At 52.6% G+C, this 21,076-nt stretch overlaps 1 protein-coding gene across 3 annotated transcripts in view; it reads left to right on the top strand.

Moving 5' to 3' along the window:
* The window catches only part of Whrn (whirlin), an 85,307-nt gene extending 66,842 nt beyond the window's left edge, over window positions 1–18,465 (top strand). Inside the window, exons 6-13 of one of the 3 annotated variants that reach the window (XM_021159520.1) lie at window positions 145–357; window positions 969–1,178; window positions 3,939–3,971; window positions 13,913–13,984; window positions 14,777–15,311; window positions 16,791–16,972; window positions 17,260–17,382; window positions 17,718–18,465. In XM_021159520.1, the coding sequence (XP_021015179.1) occupies window positions 145–357; window positions 969–1,178; window positions 3,939–3,971; window positions 13,913–13,984; window positions 14,777–15,311; window positions 16,791–16,972; window positions 17,260–17,382; window positions 17,718–17,900 (1,551 nt within the window). In that variant the 3' untranslated portion in view covers window positions 17,901–18,465. The remainder of the gene's footprint in view (window positions 1–144; window positions 358–968; window positions 1,179–3,938; window positions 3,972–13,912; window positions 13,985–14,776; window positions 15,312–16,790; window positions 16,973–17,259; window positions 17,383–17,717) is intronic. The other 2 variants (XM_021159523.1, XM_021159522.1) reach the window with 2 other exon arrangements.
* The last annotated feature ends 2,611 nt before the right edge of the window (window positions 18,466–21,076 follow it).

Here is a 21,076-nt window from a genome sequence, read left to right as displayed (position 1 = left end):
TGGAGCGGTTCCTGTGTGTGTGGAGACCATCAACACAACGCTAGAAGCCATAGCCTCCCCCTGCAGGGATGCTACTGGCTCTACCAGGTCCTCTGGCTCCCCCACAGCCTAGACTCCTCTGGCCTGTGTCTGTCTGTTTTTCAGCCAGGATTTTACAAGGGCCCAGCCGGCTCCCAGGTGACCCTGAGCAGCCTGGGGAATCAGACTCGTGCACTGCTGGACGACCAAGCCAGGCACCTGCTGACGGAGCAGGAGCGCGCCACCATGATGTACTACCTGGCCCAGTACCGTGGTGGCACCATCTCTGTGGAGGCTATGGTCATGGCACTGTTTGAGTTGCTCAACACACACGCCAAGGTGACTTGTTCCTTCTGTCCCTACCCTGTTACCAAGGACCTCAGCCCAGCTGAACCCTAAGCAGCCCCATCCTCCACACTTACAGACTTCTGGAGTCAGGGACAGAGTGCAGTGGTTATCACACACTATTCTTCACAAGCAGGGGTCAGGGTGAGGAGCCAACCAGAGAGGCCTGCTCAGGTAGAAGAAGTCTGCTGTGGGTCAGAAACTGCTGAAAGGAAGAAGTAACTAAATCTAGTGTAATTTAGGGTGAATTCAATCAGGCAAGAGGAAATAGGGTTTGCAGACAAACATGACCCAGAGGACCACTCTAAAGGAACGGCTGTGGGTGTTGTGGCATGAATATGATAGTGTGTTCAGGCTCTTTGTTACCTGTGCATGCTGAGAAGGAAGAGTTCCAGAGAGGAAGGAGGCAGGTGATGCTGGGCCTAGTGCCTGAGTAAAGATATTTGGATGCTTCCTCAAGGACACCAGAGAGCAGCAGAAAGCTCGGGAGGGCAGAGCAGGCTTGCATGCAGATCACTTGGGAATAGAGGTACTGGTCCCACCTGCTGGCAGAGTTCTCTCCTGAGTGTCGCCCTCCTTGTCCCGCCCCCCCACCCTCCCTGCAGTTCTCACTCCTGTCTGAGGTGAGAAGCATCATCTCACCCCAAGACCTGGACCGCTTTGACCACCTGGTGCTGAGGCGCGAGATCGAGTCCATGAAGGCGAGGCAGCCCCCAGGCCCCGGGGTTGGAGACACATATTCCATGGTTTCCTACAGTGACACGGGCTCATCCACAGGCAGCCACGGCACCTCTACAACCGTCAGCTCGGCCAGGGTGAGCCGCCCCTGCCCTATCCTTGGTGAGAAGGTCAGGGCACGGTTAAGATGTTCCCTTTCCCTCCTAAGCCTCAGGTTCCTCATCTGTGAGAGCCTGGCTGTTGTGGAGTACCTAGTGTGTGCTGGACATGGGGACAGTGGGCATCTAAGAAAGATATGCCTTCTGGGGCTCTCAGTCTGGGGATCGAGGGGAAAGGTTTCCTAAGGGCTGTTTCTTTAAGGGATGGTTAGGAGCCAACAAGATGTCTCGGGGGGGGGGGGGGAGCTGACTACCAACCCAGTTCAGTCCCTGGGACCCACGTGGTGGAAAGAGAGAACTAAGTGCAAGTTGTCCTCTGATTCACACACACACACACACACACACACACACACAGACACATATGCACGCACATGCATGCTAAGAATGTAATAAAATGTAAAGGATGGTTAGACAAAACAAGAACTCCATAATTGCAGTTCACAGGGAGATCAAACAGGGAAAGCATGGTGTTCAGCTCAGGGCCAGCACTAACACGGTGTCAGTCGTGGTGGTTTGGACCATGGCTCTGGGTTTCACACAGAGGCCACCTGTTGTCTGTGGAGCCCCAAGCCTGGCTTGGTTTTCTTGCCAACTCAGCAGCCCCCAGTACAGCATCCAGTCCACACTGGAATGTGGTTCTGTTCCCAGGATTCTCAAGGGCAAACACCTTGGGTTTTGTTTACTTTCTTTTTCTCTTCCTTTGTTTTGAGACGTGCAGCTCTGGCTGGCCTGGAACTTGGGCTGGCCTCAGTCTCACAGAGATCCACCTGCCTCTGCCTCCTAAGTGCCGAGAGTAAAGACATGTGCCACGACGCCTGGCAGCAAATGCCTTATTTCTTATCTTAGGGGACAGCCAGGTATCCTATGGGAGGAAGAGGCGGGTGGGTGGGCTGGAGGCCTACAGGTGGTGAGGTCACCCTTGGAAAGGGAGGGAAGAGACTCTAAAGCCAGGACTCAAGAGTGCAGAGGCAGGCTCAGCTGCAGGAGGGATGAGCTACCGGATGGCTGTCGTAACCTTACAGAGAGCTGTCCTCCTACAAACTCTGGCTTCTCCTGTGACTTTCCTTTAACACTAGGACTCTGGGGTCTTGAGGACCTTAACCCCATCTCCTTCATCTTTAAAGGTCCTTGTCCCTACCTGAGGTGGTCCCAGAGCCTGCCATGTCCCCTCCCCATCTCCCACCCCCACCTCCCACCCCCTGAGGCTCTGTATGTGCCAGCAGCTGTTTTTCAGGTCCCCAGAAGTGCAGGCTCCTTCTAGGGCAAGGCAGAAGCCCCGCCCCCATTTTGCTGGGCTTGCTCCAACCTCAGGCTTTGTCACACCTCCTGATGAGGTGATTTTAGGCTGTGGGCCCTGGTCTGCATTCTACTTCTCTCCAAGTCTGACTCTTATGACCTTGGCCTTAAAATGTCCATGTGGAGCTTCAAGAACCACAGAGCACAGCTCTAAAAGCCAGAAAGTTAGATACAGACTGCAGCTCTTGGAAAGTCAGGACCACAGTGAGAGTGTCCTCTGCTCTAGGAGGCACACAATCTGGTCTCCTTGTGCCTCAGTGTCCCCATGCATAAACTGTACAAGCTCTTGCCAGCTCAGGCTGCAGCAACCTAAGGAAGGACCCAAAGGACAGAGCAGGGTGGAGGGCAAGAGGAGCCGAGAGCCTATTTGTGCCTGGATGGAGCTCTGCAGAGAGCAGGGACCTCCAGCAATGATCTTCCCATCCCAGAGAAGTCTTTCCTCTGGTTAACTAAGAACAGAGCCATCGGGGCCCACTGCACAGGGCTGTACCCTGGGGTACACAGCAGAGCTCACATCAAGAGTGATTCTGTGTAAGCAGCTTTGGGCAGATGGGAGAGTGCTCTGAAGTCCTTTTTACAGTTCCTAAATAGTGGCTCACTCAGAATCTGTGACCAATCAGGGTACCCAGGAATGTCAGAATAGGAAACACACACTTCCCCAGGCAGAGAGGAGCTCCTGGGACAGAGTCTAATCAAGTCTGACAGATAGGGAAATCCCCTTACCTCTTCCCTATGCCTCAACTCAGTCTCCTGCCTTATGGGGAAATTATTTTGCCAAGTCCCCAGTGTGTAGGGAGAGCAGAAAAAGAAAGCCCTCTTGGCCCCAGTGAGTACGGAGTCACTGGGATTAGGCCACACCCCTGGGGCAGATGAAGCTTTCCCTTTTCCCATTGCCATTCCAGCTTGGGCATCCCCATCCCCACCCCCCATGTGCCTTAGAGATGCTCTCCCTGAGCCTGTAAATACACAGAGGCCCTGGAAATCAATGGGCTGAGGACTGCCCCTCCCTTTTGCCCCTTCTCAGGGACTCCCCTGAGCACTATTTAAGGCTCAGTCTTAGGTCTACAGAAGGTCCCCAAGGCCTCCCCTGCTGGAACAAAGTCTCCAGGCAGATTCCCCCTAAATCCCTTTCTGTCCTCAGCAGGTGTGACCTTGGACAGACTGCTCCCTTCCAGCCTGCCTTTCCATCTGTGAATGGAAATGCTGGCGCCAAACCTGCCCCAAGTTGCTGACCTATGGAGACCCCCAGCCCCAAGGATAAAGCTGGCTCCTCAGAGCAGCAAGGCTTCCCAGTTTCTCCTGAGGACCCTGCTGTTCCCCTCAATAGGTGTTTGTGTGGGGGTCAGGGGGGAGGGGGCGCTATGCTGAGGTGAGGCCTCTTGATTCCCTAACATTTATTTCATGTATTTTTCTTTTTGCCTTTTGCCCATTCACCCTCCCTAGGAGCGGCTGCTGTGGCTTATAGACCTGATGGAGGTACCGTCCTTCTGCAGGGGGAGGCTGGGAGTCCCTTAGGCAGGGCAGAGGTGGGGGGCTGATCCCTTCCCATCGCCCCTGACCTCTGCCCTTGTTCTGGCTGGGACTGGATGTTCTTGATGCTCAGTCTGTCTCCTGGCCACCACCTTATAAGTGGCCTCAGGCTCTGGAGAATGGCCTCCTTTCAAATCCTGGCTTAGTCCCGTCGCTTGCTGTGTGTCCTCAAGTGAGTCAAGTGCCTCTCTGAGTTTAGATGTAGGATCCATAAAGGGATGGCGATCATTACTGTGCTTTGTAGTAGAGATGCAATCAGCCTTTGCATATGTTATGGCCTCTGCCTGTCTGGAATGGTCTCTTCCCACCTCCCATAGCCTGTTCCATTAGCTCGGATGGCAGATCTTACAGGAAGCCTTCCACAGCCCTCTGGAAGGAGTGGCTTCCAGTTCTTGGCTCTTTGTACTTTCATGATCAGGAGAGGTATAGTCAGTGACCTCTACTTGGTCACCTGTGGTTTACAGAAGTGACCGCATCTCGTCACTGCTGGATCCCAGGAACTTAGCACACAATTTAGCCTGTGTGAATACTGGAGCCGTTATTGTTAATGATAGCTGTGACTTGTGGCGCAGTCTCTAAGCATTCTCTAAGACCCAGTCCCAGCATTTCTTAAACAAGTCTTCTGTGGCCTTCCCAGTGGTCATAACCACTAAGGCCCTCGTGTTCCAGAGAAGGACACTGAAGCTCAGAGAGGAAGAGCAGCTCACTTCAAGTCACACAGCTTGCTGGCGAGAGACCAGTCAGGACGGGGTCCCTGGCCCGCTTACTCTGTGTGGTGTTGTGAACCCTGTCCTCTGACTCTGCCTCTTCCTGAAGTTGTTTGCCCAGCGTCACCTAGCAGTCAGTCTGTCTTTTGGTCTATATGCCATCTGTCTTTCACCTCCCTCGTCTTCCTTCCTTTCTGTTAATCTTTATGGGTGCATGTCACGTGCTGTGTGCAGCCCGGGTACTACAGGGCATCAGAGAATAATGAAGATGGTTTCTTCAACTGGAATTCAGAGGCCAGCAGGGATGACCTTGGGCCGAGATGAGTGGCAGGCACAATAAGTGATAAGAGCTAAATAAAATAGTAGAAGGGGGCTGGGGAAGATTGGCAAGGCACACACACTTGAGGATGACAGCAGGAGCAGCATATGCAAAGGTCCTGAGGTTTGAGCATGCCTCCTGCATCTACACACTGTCTAGGAGGGCAGTGGAGCCAGAACAGGGCAAGTACAGAAAGCAGTAGGTCATGTTTGAAGAGTTTGACTAGGAATAAGATGACGCCCCTGACCTGGGAGGATACAGCCTGGCTTATCTGATTATTGGATCTCTGATTATTGAGACTAAACAAGGAGCACACAGACACAGGAATTATCATGGGCTCTGTGAAGATGGTGCAGCCAGTTGCTAAGAGATACAGCAATGAGCTGAGCAGATGCCAGCTCTGTCTACACCTGATCAGCCCTGGCCTAGTATCTCTTGGTACGCCCTAGTACATAGCAGCCTCAGACCCTGCACTTAGACCACCTGGGCTGAGGGGCGAGGCATCCCACCTCCCCACCCAGAAGTATCTCTTTCAGGGTGTTCTGACACCACTGTGTCCCTTCAGTGCCATGTGCCTTTGAGGAAGTCCCTTCCCTGCTCTTACCTTAGTTTCCTCTTCTATAAGACCAGGGCAGACCTCCATGGCGCCTCAGATTCTAAACATCCATTCTGTTGAGAGGTGGTACCTTAGTTAGGGTTCCATGGCTTCGAAGAGACACCATCTGCACAGCAACCCTTACAAAGGCAAACATTTAATTGGGGCTGGCTTACCGTTCAGAGGTTCAGTCCATTGTCATCATGGCAGGAAGCATCACAACACACAAGCAGACGTGGTGCTAGAGAGGTAGCTGAGAGTTCTGCATCTGGATCCATAGTCAGCAGGAAGAGATAGTGACGTTGGGCCTGGCTTGAGCATCTGGAGCCTCAACAGCCACTCTCAGTGACACACTTCCTCCAACAAAGCCACATGTCCTAACTACCACAGGTGCTAAAAAAGTATTCAGGAGGGCATGTCATGGGGGAGGTGGCAGTGCCCCCCATCTCTGCATCTGAGCAAGGGTTATAGCAGAGAGAAAGAGATGGAAGAGAAATTTACCTCAACCAAGCACTGGACTGGAGTGCAGCTTCCCCAATTGATGGAAGAAAGTGAAACCAGTTCCTTTTCCTACAGAAATGAACCACACCCACCTCCTCAGAGACACCCTTCTCGCTGGTCTGACCCCCTTGTAAGCATGCTCCACCAGGAGCAGGGATATGCTACCAGCAGAATTTCAGGAGCACCTAGAACCACCCATAGAACCGATTGTCTTCCAAGATTTGCCTCTGTGTCTGAGGGCAATGCATCTTGTCCTGGCGCCTGGCTGCCGGTGACCCAGAGGCCCCGACATCCCAGACAGAGCCAGTTTCCACGAAACCCAGATTCCCTGGGTCACATGACACAGTGATCCATCCTAGGTTACCCATGACCCACTCTGAGCAACATCTGCTCAGAGCAGAAGCCATCAATCAGGGAACTCCGGCATTCGATCCCACCCACGGGCATATAACATCCCCTTCCAGTTTTTCTACGCTCAACCTGGAGCTTTCCCCCCCACCCCCCAGCCTCTGACCAGCGTCAAGTTTCCTGTAGAAACCGCTGACCTGCAGGGTGGGCGATAAAAGGAATCCCTGATCTTTAGCGTGAGCAGGGCTGACGCTCTGTTGCCCAGGCCCAGGCCCAGGCCCAAGCCCAGGCCCAGGCCCAGGCCCAGGCCATGCACTCTACCAACTGGGTTGGCTCTCCAGACTCACAGCGGGGTCATCTTGATCAGGTGGATAAGCTTTCCTGATCTTCAGTTTCCACCTCTGTGCATTGGATTGGAAATACATGGTATTTGTGGGTTGCCCAGGGAAACTGGGTGGCCATGTGTGGTCGAGCCTGTAAGCTGACCGTGTTACGACTCTAAGGTTGGACAGAAAAGTATCAGAGGTCAAGGCTGCTCTTGTTTGATCTTAACAACGGACAAAATCTGATTATTCCCCCAGATTTCTCTGCCTAGATTGAAACACCCCTCGTATGTCTGGAGTGGGGTCCTGTGGCTGCTGAGGGTGTTAGGATGGCACCCCACCTTGAAGGCCACTCTGTCCTCTTCCTTCCCACAGGGAAGCAAAAGAGGGGCTCCCAGCATTGCTGCAGCAGTTCTTCTGTGGCCTGAGCCTCCCTTCCCATTGCAGCAGTGAAAGAGAGAGACTCAAATCCCTCAGGATTGAGTTACAGCTGCTCCTCATTCAGACAGGGCTCAAGGAAGCAGGGCTGGCTCCCTCTACTCAGGAACGACCTGCTGGGTTTAAAGACTCCTTCAGGAGGAGCCCCATTCATTCGCTCATTTGTTCAGCCTGCCCTTGCGTTGCATGCATTGTAGGCTCACCCACCTGGAGCTCACAAGCACAATGGAGGAAGATTTTGATTAAAAAAAAAAAAAAAAACCTACATCAGTCCTGAGACTGTAGCTCAGTATTGCTAGCACGTGCCAGGCCCTCTCTGTACAGGTTCTCTCTGTAGCACCCTATGCAAATAATCTATTAATTCACCGCCTGAAGTTATGAGAGAATGGAACTAGGCTCGAAAGCCCAGGCATCACAGAGAGATGGTCAGGTTAAGAGCTGGAGTTTGGCATCAGGTCAGACACTAAATGAGGCAAACAGTTTAGGAATTTTGACTTCAGCTGAAGGTCACATAAAGAGTGTTGTTGGGCATGATAGGGTGTGGGGCAAGAGGCACCTGTGTGTGTGGAGCCAGTGAGCTGACACACCATGCCAGGTTAGCTTGTCCTTTTGTGCTGTGACAAACTACCTGGCGTAACTTAAGGAGAAGAGACTTATTTTAGCTCGTGGATCTAGTGGGGTCATCCCACTGTTGTTCAACCTCATGCCCGTGGGCAGATCATCATAGTGGCCAGGCCATGTTAAGTGGAAACTGTTTACCTTGTGGGGAAGGGGGGCAGGAATCAGAGAGAAGGGACTACAGGGAGAAGCTAGGACAAGATACAGCTCCAAGGCCACACCCCCAGTGACATAACTCCCTAAGGACACACCCCCAGTGACTCCCTCCAGCAAACCCTGCTTCCTCTCTTCACCATGTCCCAATTATGCCATGTTATTTTGAATACATCAAGGAGTGAATCCAGTGATCAGAGTCCTCATGGGACTGTGGGAGGCATCTCATATTTAAACTTGTAACAGCGCCCCAAGCCAGGAAGCTGCCTATTCCACCTGTGGAGTGTGTCCTCCACAGAGAACATCACTTCATCTAGCAGGTCTCCTGCCTTAGCACCCCTCCCCCCAGGGATTTCCTTATGTTACCCCACCTTAATGGGTCCCTTCTTTCCCTTGGTATTCATCCAAGGATTTACAGAACACCTGCCTGCCTGTGTGAGAACTTGGGGCGCTAGGAGCTGTTTCCAGCAGAAGCAGCAGCAGCCAAACCCATGAGCTCAGCTCCTCTCTGAGTGTAGCTGAGCTCTGGAGTCCCAAGAAAGTGCTTTGTAGTTGACAAATGGGGAAATTGGGCAGTGTACTTGACTGTCTGGGCCCTTTTGAGGTTGGTGGAGTCTTGACTCCCTTCTCAGGATAGCTGCTTTAACTGGTTAGGAATTTCATACAGAGGCAGACAAAACATTGTTAGATGTCGTGCAGATGAGTCTCAAACCATGGGAGCACAATGGCAACTGGGCTGTTTTCTCCTGATAAGGAAGTGGAGGCCTAGGGCAGGACCCATGTGACAGGAAAGATCTGGGACTTCCCTGGGTGACAGTAGCTGCCTTCATTCCTGGTAGAAGGAAGCTCCAAGCCAGGCTCTCTGCCCCAGTGTTCCCTCTCCAGAGTCCCAGTTCCCCTTATCCTAAGGGCTCCTCCTGACCTGGCCATTGTAGGTCATGCTTTTTCTCCACTCTGTGACATCCTTTTCCCTAGGACAAGGGAGGGAGACTGAGGGACAGGTGTCCTCTCAGCAGAAGGAAGCCTGGTCAGGCCGGCAGCATCCCTGCTGGGTTGTAATGTGACTCTGCCCTGAGAGGTGACTGCGCCCTTCCTTCCAAGAGAACCCTTTGCTCTCCTGGTCTTGGGGCGATGGGATGGGGACTCGTGAATAGTCAGTCACAGTAGGTGCCAGTTGCCAGCTTTGAGTGAAGAAATCACTGCCCCAAGCAATGCCAGGTCTTCTGTCTTGATACTTACCCCACCATTCTCCACCTCTCCTGAGGGGACAAGCTCTTTTCAAACCACGCCTGCTCATGCTACAGTCTTGCTTTTCTTCTCTCTGTGCCTCTGGTTTTCCCTTTGCTGAGCTGTCTGCCTTCCCCCCACTGTCTCTTGTTTAGAACCTCTTCCCATCTTATTCATACTTCTCCCTACAAGGTCTCTTCTCTTCCCCTTTCTCCTTCTGTCATGCAGAACTCTAATGCCTACACACACACACACACACACACACACACACACACACACACACACACCAGTGGCCTTCTGGAAGCTTTTGTAACTCAGTGCCTCAGTTTCCCCATATACAGACAGAATGGGAAATGGGCCATCCAGCTCAAACCTTAGGTGCATTTTGTGATGGGGGAGGGGGAGGGGGAGGGAGTGGCCTGACTTGGGAGTAACAAAGCTGAGAGAACAAAGCTGAAAATAGCACCTTTATGTAAGCAAGGAGCAGGAGGCAGAACCGGGGAGGGCAGAGTGCTGTGGGGAGGAACCTTATTTTGCTGAGGTGGCTCTGGGCACCTGAGCTGCACCTGGCCTTTGATAGTATCCAAACCCGACATTACCTCCCCACCCTGTACCTGAGTGGGAGACAGGGCAAAGAATGCTCATTTTCCTCTCCCCCTCCCCCTCATCCATTACCCCAAGTATGAGATCCAGGACCCTTTTTGGACCATCTCAAATATAAGAGAAGGACAGCTCTGCACCCCCACAGTTATGAGGCGGGTGGAGTAGAGGACAGGGATAGGGTCTTAAAGACCTCTTGTCTTGAATGGGTCACCCAACCCTGAAGGGTGACCTTGCACAAGTGACCTACCCTCTCTGAGCCTCAGGCTAGGCTGTAGAACAGAAGGGGGTTCATCATGTGTCAGCCCTTTTGGGGCTTAGGGAAAGCAGCAGGCAGCTGGGGCTGGGATGCACTGTGGCCTCAGACCTGGAAGCCTGCTCTTGGAGTTCTGCTGGCACTGCCCTAGTTCTTGGCCTGGCTATTTCAGATGTACAAGGAACATGACTTGGGGACTTGGGGCTCCAGAGTGTCTGGATCTGGCAGATGGAGCCTGCACTGTGCTCTGACCAGCTGCCTCCTATACACTCCACTTCTCTCCCACCTGAAACACCAGGACTCTGTACAATTCCAGGGTGCTATGACACAGACCTGGCTTAGTTGCCCAAGTTACTAGAGAATGGCTGTCTTGGTTTGGGTCACTGTTATTGTGATGAAACACCATAATCAAAAGCAAGGTGGGAAGGAAAGGCTTTATTTGGCTTGAGCTTCCACACCCATAGCCCATCACTGACAGGAACTCAAACAGGGCAGAATATGAAGGCAGGAGCTAATACAAAAGCTGTGTGTGTGTGTGTGTGTGTGTGTGTGTGTGTGTGTTAGGGGGGTGCTGCTTACTGACTTGCTCACATGGCTTGACCTCCTTTCTTATAGAACCTGAGACCACCAGCCTAAGTATGGTACCACCAACAGTGGGCTGTCCCTCCCCCATCAATCACTAATTAAGAACATTACTCCACAGGCTTGCCTACAGTCCCATTTTATGGAGGCATCTTCTCACTTGACATTCCCTCCTAATCAGATGATGCTAGCCTGTGCTAAGTTGTTAGAAAATTAGCCAGAACAATGGTCATGCCACCTTGGACCTATCACACTCCTCTACGATCTATAGTCACAGGAGAGGTGACAGATGATAGGGAAAAGTGCATACGCTAAGGGATGGAGAAGAGCCAGGCACCTAGATTCAACCTGGCCTTTCATGACCCTCAAACTCTTCTCACCTCTCTTCCTAAATCACGGTCAGTGTTTGCTGAATGATGCTCCGGGTTCCTGATGTCCAGAACAGGACAGGTTCACCTAATTGCAGTCGTCTGAGCCTCACCCTGACTCCCAGCATCCCCTGTAGCAGATAACACTGACCATGCCTGCCTATGGCAGAAGCTTCTTTTGTCCTTGGAGTAGACACTACACATAGATTCTGCATTTCCTGCTGAGGCCAGAGCTTGACAGGAACCCTAAAAAGGACCTGCATGGACAAGCTGGCCTTGTTCCTCACCTCATCTGAAGAGGGTCTCTCTGATGCCCACCCATCTTGGATATTTCCAGGGAGCACTGTGCTGATGGCAGTTGGCAAGGGATTATGGGAAGACTCCATGATCTTTCCCTCTGAGAAACTGGTCACCTAGAGGCCAAGGTACATTTTGCAGTCTCTTCACTGTGAGGGCAGTTTGCAAGACTTCCTAGGCTTCCAAAGTACAGTGCCAGGGCCTGTAGGAAGAGCCACCTAGGGCTACTAGGTCAGCAGTATGACCTGGTGGGCTACCCGTTTTTACAGAGAGGTTCTATGACTTGCCTGTTGTCACACAGCCATAAGAGGCAGAGCTCAAGAGCTTGTGCAAAGGCCCTGAGGCAGGTAGCATGTCATCATCCTGGAGAAGTAACAAGGATGTGAGCTCAAGAAGCTCAGGGGTGGCCCAAGAAGACTCAGTGCTGCATGTGGCTTCATCACTGGCTTTTGTAAACATGGCCCCTTGTTACCCAAGCTTCTGAGAAAGGAATCCATATTACAGGAAGCTCTGCCTCAGGGCAGTAAAGTCTGGGCCTCCTGCCTTCAACTCGTGTTTCCCCCTTGCTGCTGTCATTACTGGCCTCTGCAAAGAACACGGCACCTCCCTCATCAATGTTCAGCTTGCTCAGCCTCTGCTTCCAGCAGCTAAAGCAAGCAATCCTTTCATTCATAAAGACTCATTCATTTACCGTGTAGATGCCACGGAACTGAGCACAGCAGGCACAGTAGTCCAAGTCCTGTCTGAGTTTATATCCAGCAGGAACAAGAGATAATAAAGCCACACTGTGACCTGTGTACAGAAAAGTGGAATGGGGTCAGGGTAGACAGCTGATAGTATGTACGGTGCCTATGTAGACAGAGCTGGTCTGGGAGGCCTCCGGCACTGAGAACTAAAGGAGAGATGGAAGTGAATCCCGAATGGTGCAGGTGCCAGGACAGCTAGTGCAAAGGCCCTGGGGCGGCAGGTATGGGAGCAAGAAAGGACCAGCAATCATGTGAGTTTGGGCTTTGCCTGAGGTGGGGATGAACATTCCTTGAATTCTTTTCCAAGGACTGTTTGGCTGCTGGGTGGTGAGCAGGGTGGAATGAGGGAGGAGAGTAGATCAAGGGGAGTGGTGGGCTGCTCAGATAGGCCTGCCCATGCAGGGAGGTAGCCTGGAAGCCAGCAGAGCTTCCTGCAATCAAACCATAGCAAAGGCGAGAGTAAGAAGGGCTGGCCCCAGTGCCTACAGTGCGTGTGTGCTTGGCAGGAGGAGATGTTGTGAGCAAAATGAATTTTCTTTGTGGAAAGCAAACTTGACCTCATCTCCGAGGCAGCCCCACTGCCCTCAGGCCCAAGTCCAGGCATAATCAAGAGCTGACAGAAAGTCCTCAGGCAGTCTCTGTGTTCTTCCCTGGTTATGCACACACAGTTCCCAGTGTCAGAAACATGGCTCCCTGCCCACAGTCAGGCCCTGTCCAGCCCTGCCCAATCTAGGAAGTCTTCCTTGGTGGCTGCTCCCCCAGTGTATTAGATGCTGTTAGCCATGTGATGCCCTAAATAATCTCTATGCGTGCCTCTCTCCCTCCCCTGACTGCTCTGTCTAACACACAGGATGAAGGGAGGAAGACATGGATAGTTTTAAAGATGGGATGCACGTGGAACAGCACCCTTATACACACCTCTTTTGTTCTGTGTGCCCCACCCCCAGCATTCTGTCTGCCACTAGATTTGAGAGAGCTGCGTCTGTTAAAGCTCAAACCTAAGATATCCCAAGCATCTCCAGGTAACTCGCTCAATGAAGGCCTGAAAACGATCAGGAAGTCCCAAAGAAAAATCAACTTCCTGGCTTGGAGCGTAGCTCAGTTAATAGAGTGTTGTTGTTGTTGTTGTTGTTGTTGTTGATTTATGTAAAGACTTGTGTTCAGTTCCCAGCATCATATACACTGAATGAATTGGCACACGCCTCTAATTCCATTGCTCTGTAAGGTAGACAAAAGGAGAATCAATTCGAGGTCATCCTAGGCTACACAGCAAGTTTAAAGTGAGAACAGCATATGAGATCCTGTCTCAAGAAAATAATAATAAAAAAAAAATTTACGGGCCGGGCGGTGGTGGCGCACGCCTTTAATCCCAGCACTCGGGAGGCAGAGGCAGGTGGATTTCTGAGTTCGAGGCCAGCCTGGTCTACAAAGTGAGTTCCAGGACAGCCAGAGCTATACAGAGAAACCCTGTCTCGAAAAACCAAAAAAAAAAAAATTTACTTAGAAGTCTGCTTGTGGACGTTGTACATCGTGGTGCGGAGCCTAGTGCGCACCACGATGTACAACGTCCACAAGCAGTACAGAGAAACCCTGTCTCGAAAAACCAAAAAAAAAAAAATTTACTTAGAAGTGACTAACAGAAAATGTCACTGTACCGCTTTGACTGGGTGAGAAAAATATCCACAGACGGGTGTGTCAGGGTTGCCTCAGCCATCGGAAGGTGTCATAAGGTCCTAGATTCCAGGTCCAGGAAAACAGATGAGCTCTGCTCTTGCCTGCTCAGCTTGTTGCTTGTCCACCTGTTTCTAGAATACATTAGACCTGGAAGGAACCGGTGAGACCACCCAGGGCAGCACCAACGCTCTCCCGGATGTGTCTGTGGTAAGGCCCTGCTTTGCTGCACTCTCTTCTTTGCTCATGGACCCCTGGGCTCTTCTCGGGGATAGCCACAGAGAGGGGATGTGGGGTGGGTGGGAGGATAGAGTCTCTGCTGAGACCCCACCAACCTAGCTGATAGCCTGCTCTGTTGCCTGTGTGGCCCTGGGCAAGCTTCTTGGACCCTCTGTGACTGTGTTTTCCCATCTGTAACGTGAAAACCCTGCACCTTGCTCACAGGTAGGGGCCAGAAGAAGTCAAGTGGTTTAGTCAAAGCATGGAGACAGTCTCTCTGTGGCTGTCAGAGCTTTCCAAGTGTGGACACTGGCCTAAGGAGCTCCCAGGAGCTGGTGGCTGTGATCCACTTCTGCGCATAGGGCACCCTGCACCTCAGGCACCCTGCTGGCACATCATGCACGCTGCTGTTCTCATCCCTGCTTAAACCTTCTAGTGGGTCCACTACGCTCGGAGATGCACCATGTCCATGGCCACCCTGCCTCCTCCTGTCCCACCCCGTGGCTAATTAAGTCTTGTCACTTGTGATGAGCCCCTGCTGATGCCAAGAACTTCAATTCCCCAAGGAATCGAGTGGGTCCCCAGAGACACCTGCCGAGATCCTGGCGCTTCTCAGCTGCTGAGATGCAGGGAACAGTTTTCCACTGAGCGTTGCATTATTCAAAGCAGTGTGGCCAGGAGCTGAGGAGCAGGGACTCAGTCTTTGCCGGGTCCAGCACCACTCGCTGTCCCTCTCCATCCACTATGGGCTCTGACTTCTACTCTTGTTGGGTCTTTTGGCAGGATGATGTCAAATCCCCCTCAGAAGATCTGCCCGGTATCAAGCCACCTCCTCCCCCACCACCCCTGGCTCAAGGTCATGACTGCTTGCTTGGCCAGCCACGGAAGCCAGGGAGGGAGGACCCCGCACCTCTGTCTTCTGCTACCCACTCAGGCATTGTCTTCTCAGCACCACGGAACCGCAGCCCGCCGCCAGGGACTGCACCCACTCCAGGACCTTCCTCAGCACAGGACTCTCCCTCCTCCCCCATTTACGCCTCCATCTCCCATGCCAACCCCAGTTCCAGAAAGCCGCTGGACACTCACCTGGCCCTGGTTAACCAGCACCCCATCGGCCCCTTCCCTCGAGTCCAGTCCCCACCTCACCTGAAGAGCCCTCCTGCAGAGACCTCAGGAGCTGGGGCCTGTCTTCCACCACCATCACCCTCTGAACACCCTGACGCCGTGGGTGCAAACCAGCACTTTGTTCTGGTGGAGGTGCACCGTCCGGACAGTGAGCCTGATGTGAATGAAGTGCGGGCTCTGCCCCAGACTCGCAGTGAGTATGGTTGTCCAGCTCTGGGACACAGGGAGGGGTCTCCAGTCTCTAGAGTCACTCTTCCTGTTGTGATGGCCTGGGCTGGGTGCTGCAGGATGGTCTGCTAGCCTACATGAGGTCTAGCTCAGGGTCAGACTGACAATAGCCTGGAGCCAAGACTTGAGTTTGAATCTCACCACTGCCCCTGACGATCATTTATTGCCTGAATGAGTGGCACCTTCCCATGTCATGTGGGCTAGACAGAGGCAGTACTGCCAGGTCGGTCGCTGAGTGGGAGTTTGTGTGGGGATGGAGTTAAGGGCCTCCTGCCCCTGCACTCTGCATCCATCAGCCTCCTCTGGAAGACTGCCTGGCGAGAGCATTGTTGCCCCTGACCACCCAGTCTGGCAGAGAGTAGGCGCTGAATGCCAGGGCTGTGGTGATCCTAGTCACTGGACCTCTGAATGGTGTGTAGAATTCAGAGTGCAACAAAGCCCCAGGCTGGGGCCCCCTGTTTTCTAAGGGATGCTCAGTGAGGGTAGGAGGAAGTGCTGGCTGTCCAGCAAGTTAGCTGGGCTCTGCTGCCATCTTGTGGTTGAAGTGGTACCTTACGTTAGGTAGCCTGGAAAAGCCTAGGAAGCCTAAATAGCCCAGGAAAGGGCAAGCAGGGACTCGAGGCCATACTCACAGATGCTCAACACTATGTCCCCACCCCAAGGAAAAGCTGGCATGTGTGAAAAGACCAAGCAGACCTCTGTAGACGGAGCATGCTGGGAGCCAGTAATGACTAGACTCCTTGCTCGTACTTAACTCATGATGGAGTCTTGCCATCAGCCCTAGGCCAGCATTCTGTTACTCTTCATTTCCCAAGTGAATTCTCACAGCTTGGCACAGCCCCACACTGCTCCTCCCTGCACAGTCGTCTCTGTGACAACCCTGCGTCTGCATCACTCTCTGGGATTAGAACAAGGGCAGGCAGCTCTGAGAGGATTCATCCCTCACCCAGGCTTGCACAGTGTTACTACCCAAAACACCACGGGCCACAGTGCACATTCTTAAGCAAGAGACCCCAGCTCAGGGTCCAGTGGCCACACACAAAATGAAGCAGCTTTGCTGACTGGGGAACAGGATCTGTGTGTCCACCACTCAGCTCACAGCAGGGTAGTCACAAAAAGGGTGGCAGACCTTTCATGCTTTTCTTTTTTCTGGGAGCTGAGCTGGCCCATTAACCTCTATTTTCATATTTATGCCAGTGCCTGGGGGGTCTGGGCAGAAGTCCTGGGAGTAATGACCATTGGGCCAAGCCCTGTTGGCAGGTCAGGATGTCAAGAGATGGGGAAAGTTGCAGGGAATATCCCCTACCCTCCAGCCCCTGTATCCCTTCATCCTTCCCTCCATCTTTGCATGGTCAATTGTCACAGCCATTCACCTCTCCCCCAGCTTCATCACCTCCCCCATGTTGCCCTCCATGACAGCTGTTGTCTCCTCATGTGTCCCCAGCAGCCTCCACACTCTCTCAGCTCTCAGACAGTGGGCAGACTCTGAGCGAGGACAGTGGCGTGGATGCTGGGGAGACGGAGGCCAGCACCTCAGGCCGAGGCAGACAGACAGCATCCGCTAAGAACAAGAATGGCAAAGAGCTGCCCCGGACAGAGAGGACCGCGGAGGGTGCCAACAAACCTGTGAGTCGGGACTGCACACAGGGCCCTGGTGGAGGATGGACGGGCATGGGAATCAGGAGACACTTGGCATGCGACCCATAGGATGCGTTGCGGGAAGGGCTCATCCGGAAGGGTCCCTGTGCTAGGAATCATAGAGCCTCACTTTGTCCTGCTCCTGGGTGGCAAGCACTGGTGGCTGTTCTCTACTCTAGTGTAGCATGGTAGCGCAGGCAGTCTGAGGTGTCATATTTGAGGCTTCAACTGCCCTCCTCTGAGAAGCATCAAGGCCACCCTTCTCCCACCTGCAGCCCGGCCTGCTGGAGCCAACGTCCACCCTGGTCCGTGTGAGGAAAAGTGCAGCCACACTGGGCATCGCCATTGAGGGCGGTGCCAACACACGCCAGCCTCTGCCCAGGATCGTCACAATTCAGGTTTGTCCCCTTGTGTATGTCTCCCTGTGTTAAAGCGCTCTTCCTCTGCATCCTTAAGATGTGCCTTCCCTGAGGTGACACAGACCTGGAGACAGACACAGGGACCCTCTTGAATGACAAGCCCCTTGATGTGTCGGGCTGCCCGGGCAGGCTAACACCAATGGTTTCCCCGCCTCCACACCATCCTAGCCTAGAACTTGGAAAGTTGCTTCCTTTTACTCTGCACAGCCCCGACTTTGCCAGGACTGTGGCCTCAAGACTGGCGGCATCCAGTTGTTTAGTGGGCGGTGAAAACCAGGTGCCCACATGACCCTTGCTTGTGTCTCCCTGCGCAGCGAGGAGGTTCTGCCCATAACTGCGGACAGCTCAAGGTGGGCCACGTAATTCTCGAAGTGAATGGGCAGACGCTTCGGGGTAAGGAGCACAGAGAGGCCGCCCGAATCATCGCCGAGGCCTTCAAGACCAAGGAGAGAGACTACATCGACTTTCTGGTCACTGAGTTCAACGTGATGCTCTAGGGGTGGGGCCAAGGTCAGGGCTATCAGCGGGGGTCACAGGCAGAGTCCCCCACCCCACCCTGACACATACACCCTGCCTGGTCCCCTGGCCCAGACTAGGAGAAGAAGAGGGCCAGACAAGGCAAGCAGAAAGTCAGGTTCAAACCTGTGTGCCAGAAACACAGTAGGGGCTCAATAAAACTACATTAGGTGAAGAGAAGGAAGGCAGAGTACATTTCTCTAGGCTGGAGAGGGGTGCTGCCACCCCAGATGCCTAGGCCTTTGGTTGTGAGGACACAGGAGAGTTCATAGACTGCTTCCTGCCAGGGGGACCTTCAGTGCCACAAATGAGCCGCCAGCACGCCTGTTCACACCAGTCGCACCCCCTTCCTCCTGGCTCCGTGCCCCTATGGTATTTATTTATTTATTTCCCTTCCTGTGCTTCAGGGGAGCCCCCCCAAAGGCCCCAGCTTCCCTTTGCACCCCCAGCCTATCCCAGAGGCCTTGCAGGCGACCAGCAATGTCAGTGTATTTATATACAGAGCTTATGACTTTAATTTTTCAATAAATAAATCTGAACAAGGTTGGGGGCTGGTGTTCTATGCTGTTGTCTGTGGGCTGGGGTTTAGATTGCTCTGCGTGGGGAGATGTGAGGGGTGGACAGGTGGGACACCCAGAGCTTCATACATTCTCAGCTGAATACAGAGCATCAGCTGTTCAGTTGGGGACATACAGAAGGAGAGGAGACAGGGCTTGGGCCTCACCTGCCCACTAGAGGACCTTACTGAAGCAGTGAGGGGAAAATTTACTATAAAAATGTAAAGTTAACGTTTTTAAAGTGAGACACACAGGCATGCTCCCAGATAGAGTATGCTATGGGCATTGTGTTTAAAAAACACACACTTGGGCCAGGAAATGGCTTAGTCAGTAAAGTAATCGGCATATGATCCTGAGGTCCTGAATTTAATTCCCAGAACCAGTATAAAAAGGACAGACACTGTAGCATAGGTTTGTAATCCAAACACTGGGGAGGCACAAGCGGGTCGATCCCTGGGGCTCACCGACCAGCCAGCCTTGCCCCATCAGCAAGCCTGATGTGAGAGACTCTGTCTAGACAAGGAGTGGCTACTTAGGAATGGCGTCTGTATTTGATTTCTGGCTTCCACATGAGCGTGCACACATGGGCATCCTGTGCTCAATCCAGGAAACCAACTCTGAAGTCCTGGTTTATAGGCAAGAGACTCATTCATGAAGGAGAGGAGGCCCACTGCACAGGATGCTTCTTCCCAGAGGGTCCATACGGCCTCGTCCCACAGGGTCCTGGGAGTGCAGAGAGACCAAGAGCTGCGGGGAGAGCTGTTTCCACTCAGGGCCAGAGCCGGACACACCTTCCTGTCTATGTGAGCAAGGCCCATGGCCAAGGTAGTGAGGTCCTGGGCTCTTCCTGCGCTCCCTCCCAACGGGACCCCTCTGTTCCAGCATCCAAGGCCAGCAGGGGTTGGAAGCAGACAGAAGGGAGAGTATCAAGTAGGAATGGTGGCAAAGCTTGAACTGGCCTGTTGACTGAAGACCAGCCTGAAGGCCATTTCCTCCTGACATTATGATGTCTGGTGGAAGAGGTGTCGTCAGCCCTTTACCAGAAGGCCCAGGGCTATGTTCAAGGTAGGCAGAGGCCATCAGTTCCATTGCAGAAGACCCTGCTCTGGGGCTGGGATTGGATTTAGTGGTAAAGCATTTACATGGCAGGTCTCTGGCTTCTAAGTCTCTAGCAATGGTTTAGGTTCAAGGTTTTAGAATGTTAGTGGCCATCCTTTGGTTTTTTTTCAAACCCAAGTAGACCATTAGAAGCCAAAGTCTTGGTTCTCCCAAGGCAGCTGGTACCCACTTTCATTCACCCAAGGCTTCATCTTCTCTCAGGGTCATGGCTGCTCCTTTCCTTCACTGTCAGGACTGTCTGTCACCTCTATGAGAATAACCCCTACCCAACTATATAGGGCTTTGCCAGGCTCAGGGCTCCTGACATCATTCATCAGTTTGATTCCTGAGGAAGTATGGCAGGTGATTCGCCCTGTGCTTGGGTTCTCTGCCTGTAGGATGCTCAGGGTAGGTTCAGCAATAGGCCCCCAAAGGTGATGCACGCACGTGGAATCCAGAATTGCACAATAAATGGCAACACGTGCAGGCCATGGAGTAACAGCCACAGGCCCAGGGATTCCCTGCCCATGGGATTCTGTATAACAGAAGAATACCTGACCTTCTCCAGCTCAGGGCCTGTGGTTTGTACTGAATGCACAGCTTCTGAGCTGTTGCTGGCTGGCCAAGAGCTCATAGGCTAGTCACTGGACTGCTGTTTGACATACAGGGCAGATACATTGTACTGGTCCTAATTTACCAGCTTGCTACTTGGTCCAGCCTCTTGGAGACAGAGCCCCCAAGCCCCAAGACTGCTCCATGAAAGGATGAGAGTGAGTTTCTTATGATTCCAGGATTCCTGAGCCTGGCTCTATTGTTGAAGGGGTTCACTGTATTCCTAATCAATTTTTACTTCTAAATTCCAGGGGGATTTCGTTCACCCATTCTTTTTGTTCTGTTTGGTTTGGTTTTTTGTTTTTGTTTTTTGAGACAGGGTTTCTCTGTGTAGCCCTGGCTGTCCTAGAACTCACTCTGTAGACCAGGCTGGCCTCAGACTCAGAAATCTGCCTGCCTCTGCCTTCAAGTCCTGGAATTAAAGGCATGTGCCACCACTGCCCAGCTTACATTCACCCATTTTTGAAGTACTGGAGACTGAACCCAGGCCTAGGTAACACTACCTAAGCTGAGCTCTATCCACAGTTCTTTAGAATTTTTATTTTGAGATAGAGCTGTAGCCCAGGCTGGCCTTGAATTTGTAATCCTGCTGTATCAGGCTCTCCAGTACCTGCAACAGCCAGGCCCAGTTTCCAGGGTAATTTAAACCTCCAAATTCCTTGGCAGTGAACTTAGGAGGAACAAGTTCAGACCCTCAGCAGCCTGAGCCCCAGGACAGACATCCTTATCAGTGCTTTGGGAGAGTTTCAGTGAGATGGGGGATGGAGGGATCAGGTGTCCACCTTGGCTATGTCTATCTGTTCCCTGACGTGTGTGTGTGTGTGTGTGTGTGTGTGTGTGTGTGTGTGTGTGTGTGTGTGTGAGAGAGAGAGAGAGAGAGAGAGAGAGAG

Source organism: Mus caroli, chromosome 4 (genome assembly GCF_900094665.2).
Source record: "Mus caroli chromosome 4, CAROLI_EIJ_v1.1, whole genome shotgun sequence".
Taxonomy (NCBI): domain Eukaryota; kingdom Metazoa; phylum Chordata; class Mammalia; order Rodentia; family Muridae; genus Mus; species Mus caroli.
This window is presented reverse-complemented; position numbering and strand designations above follow the sequence as displayed.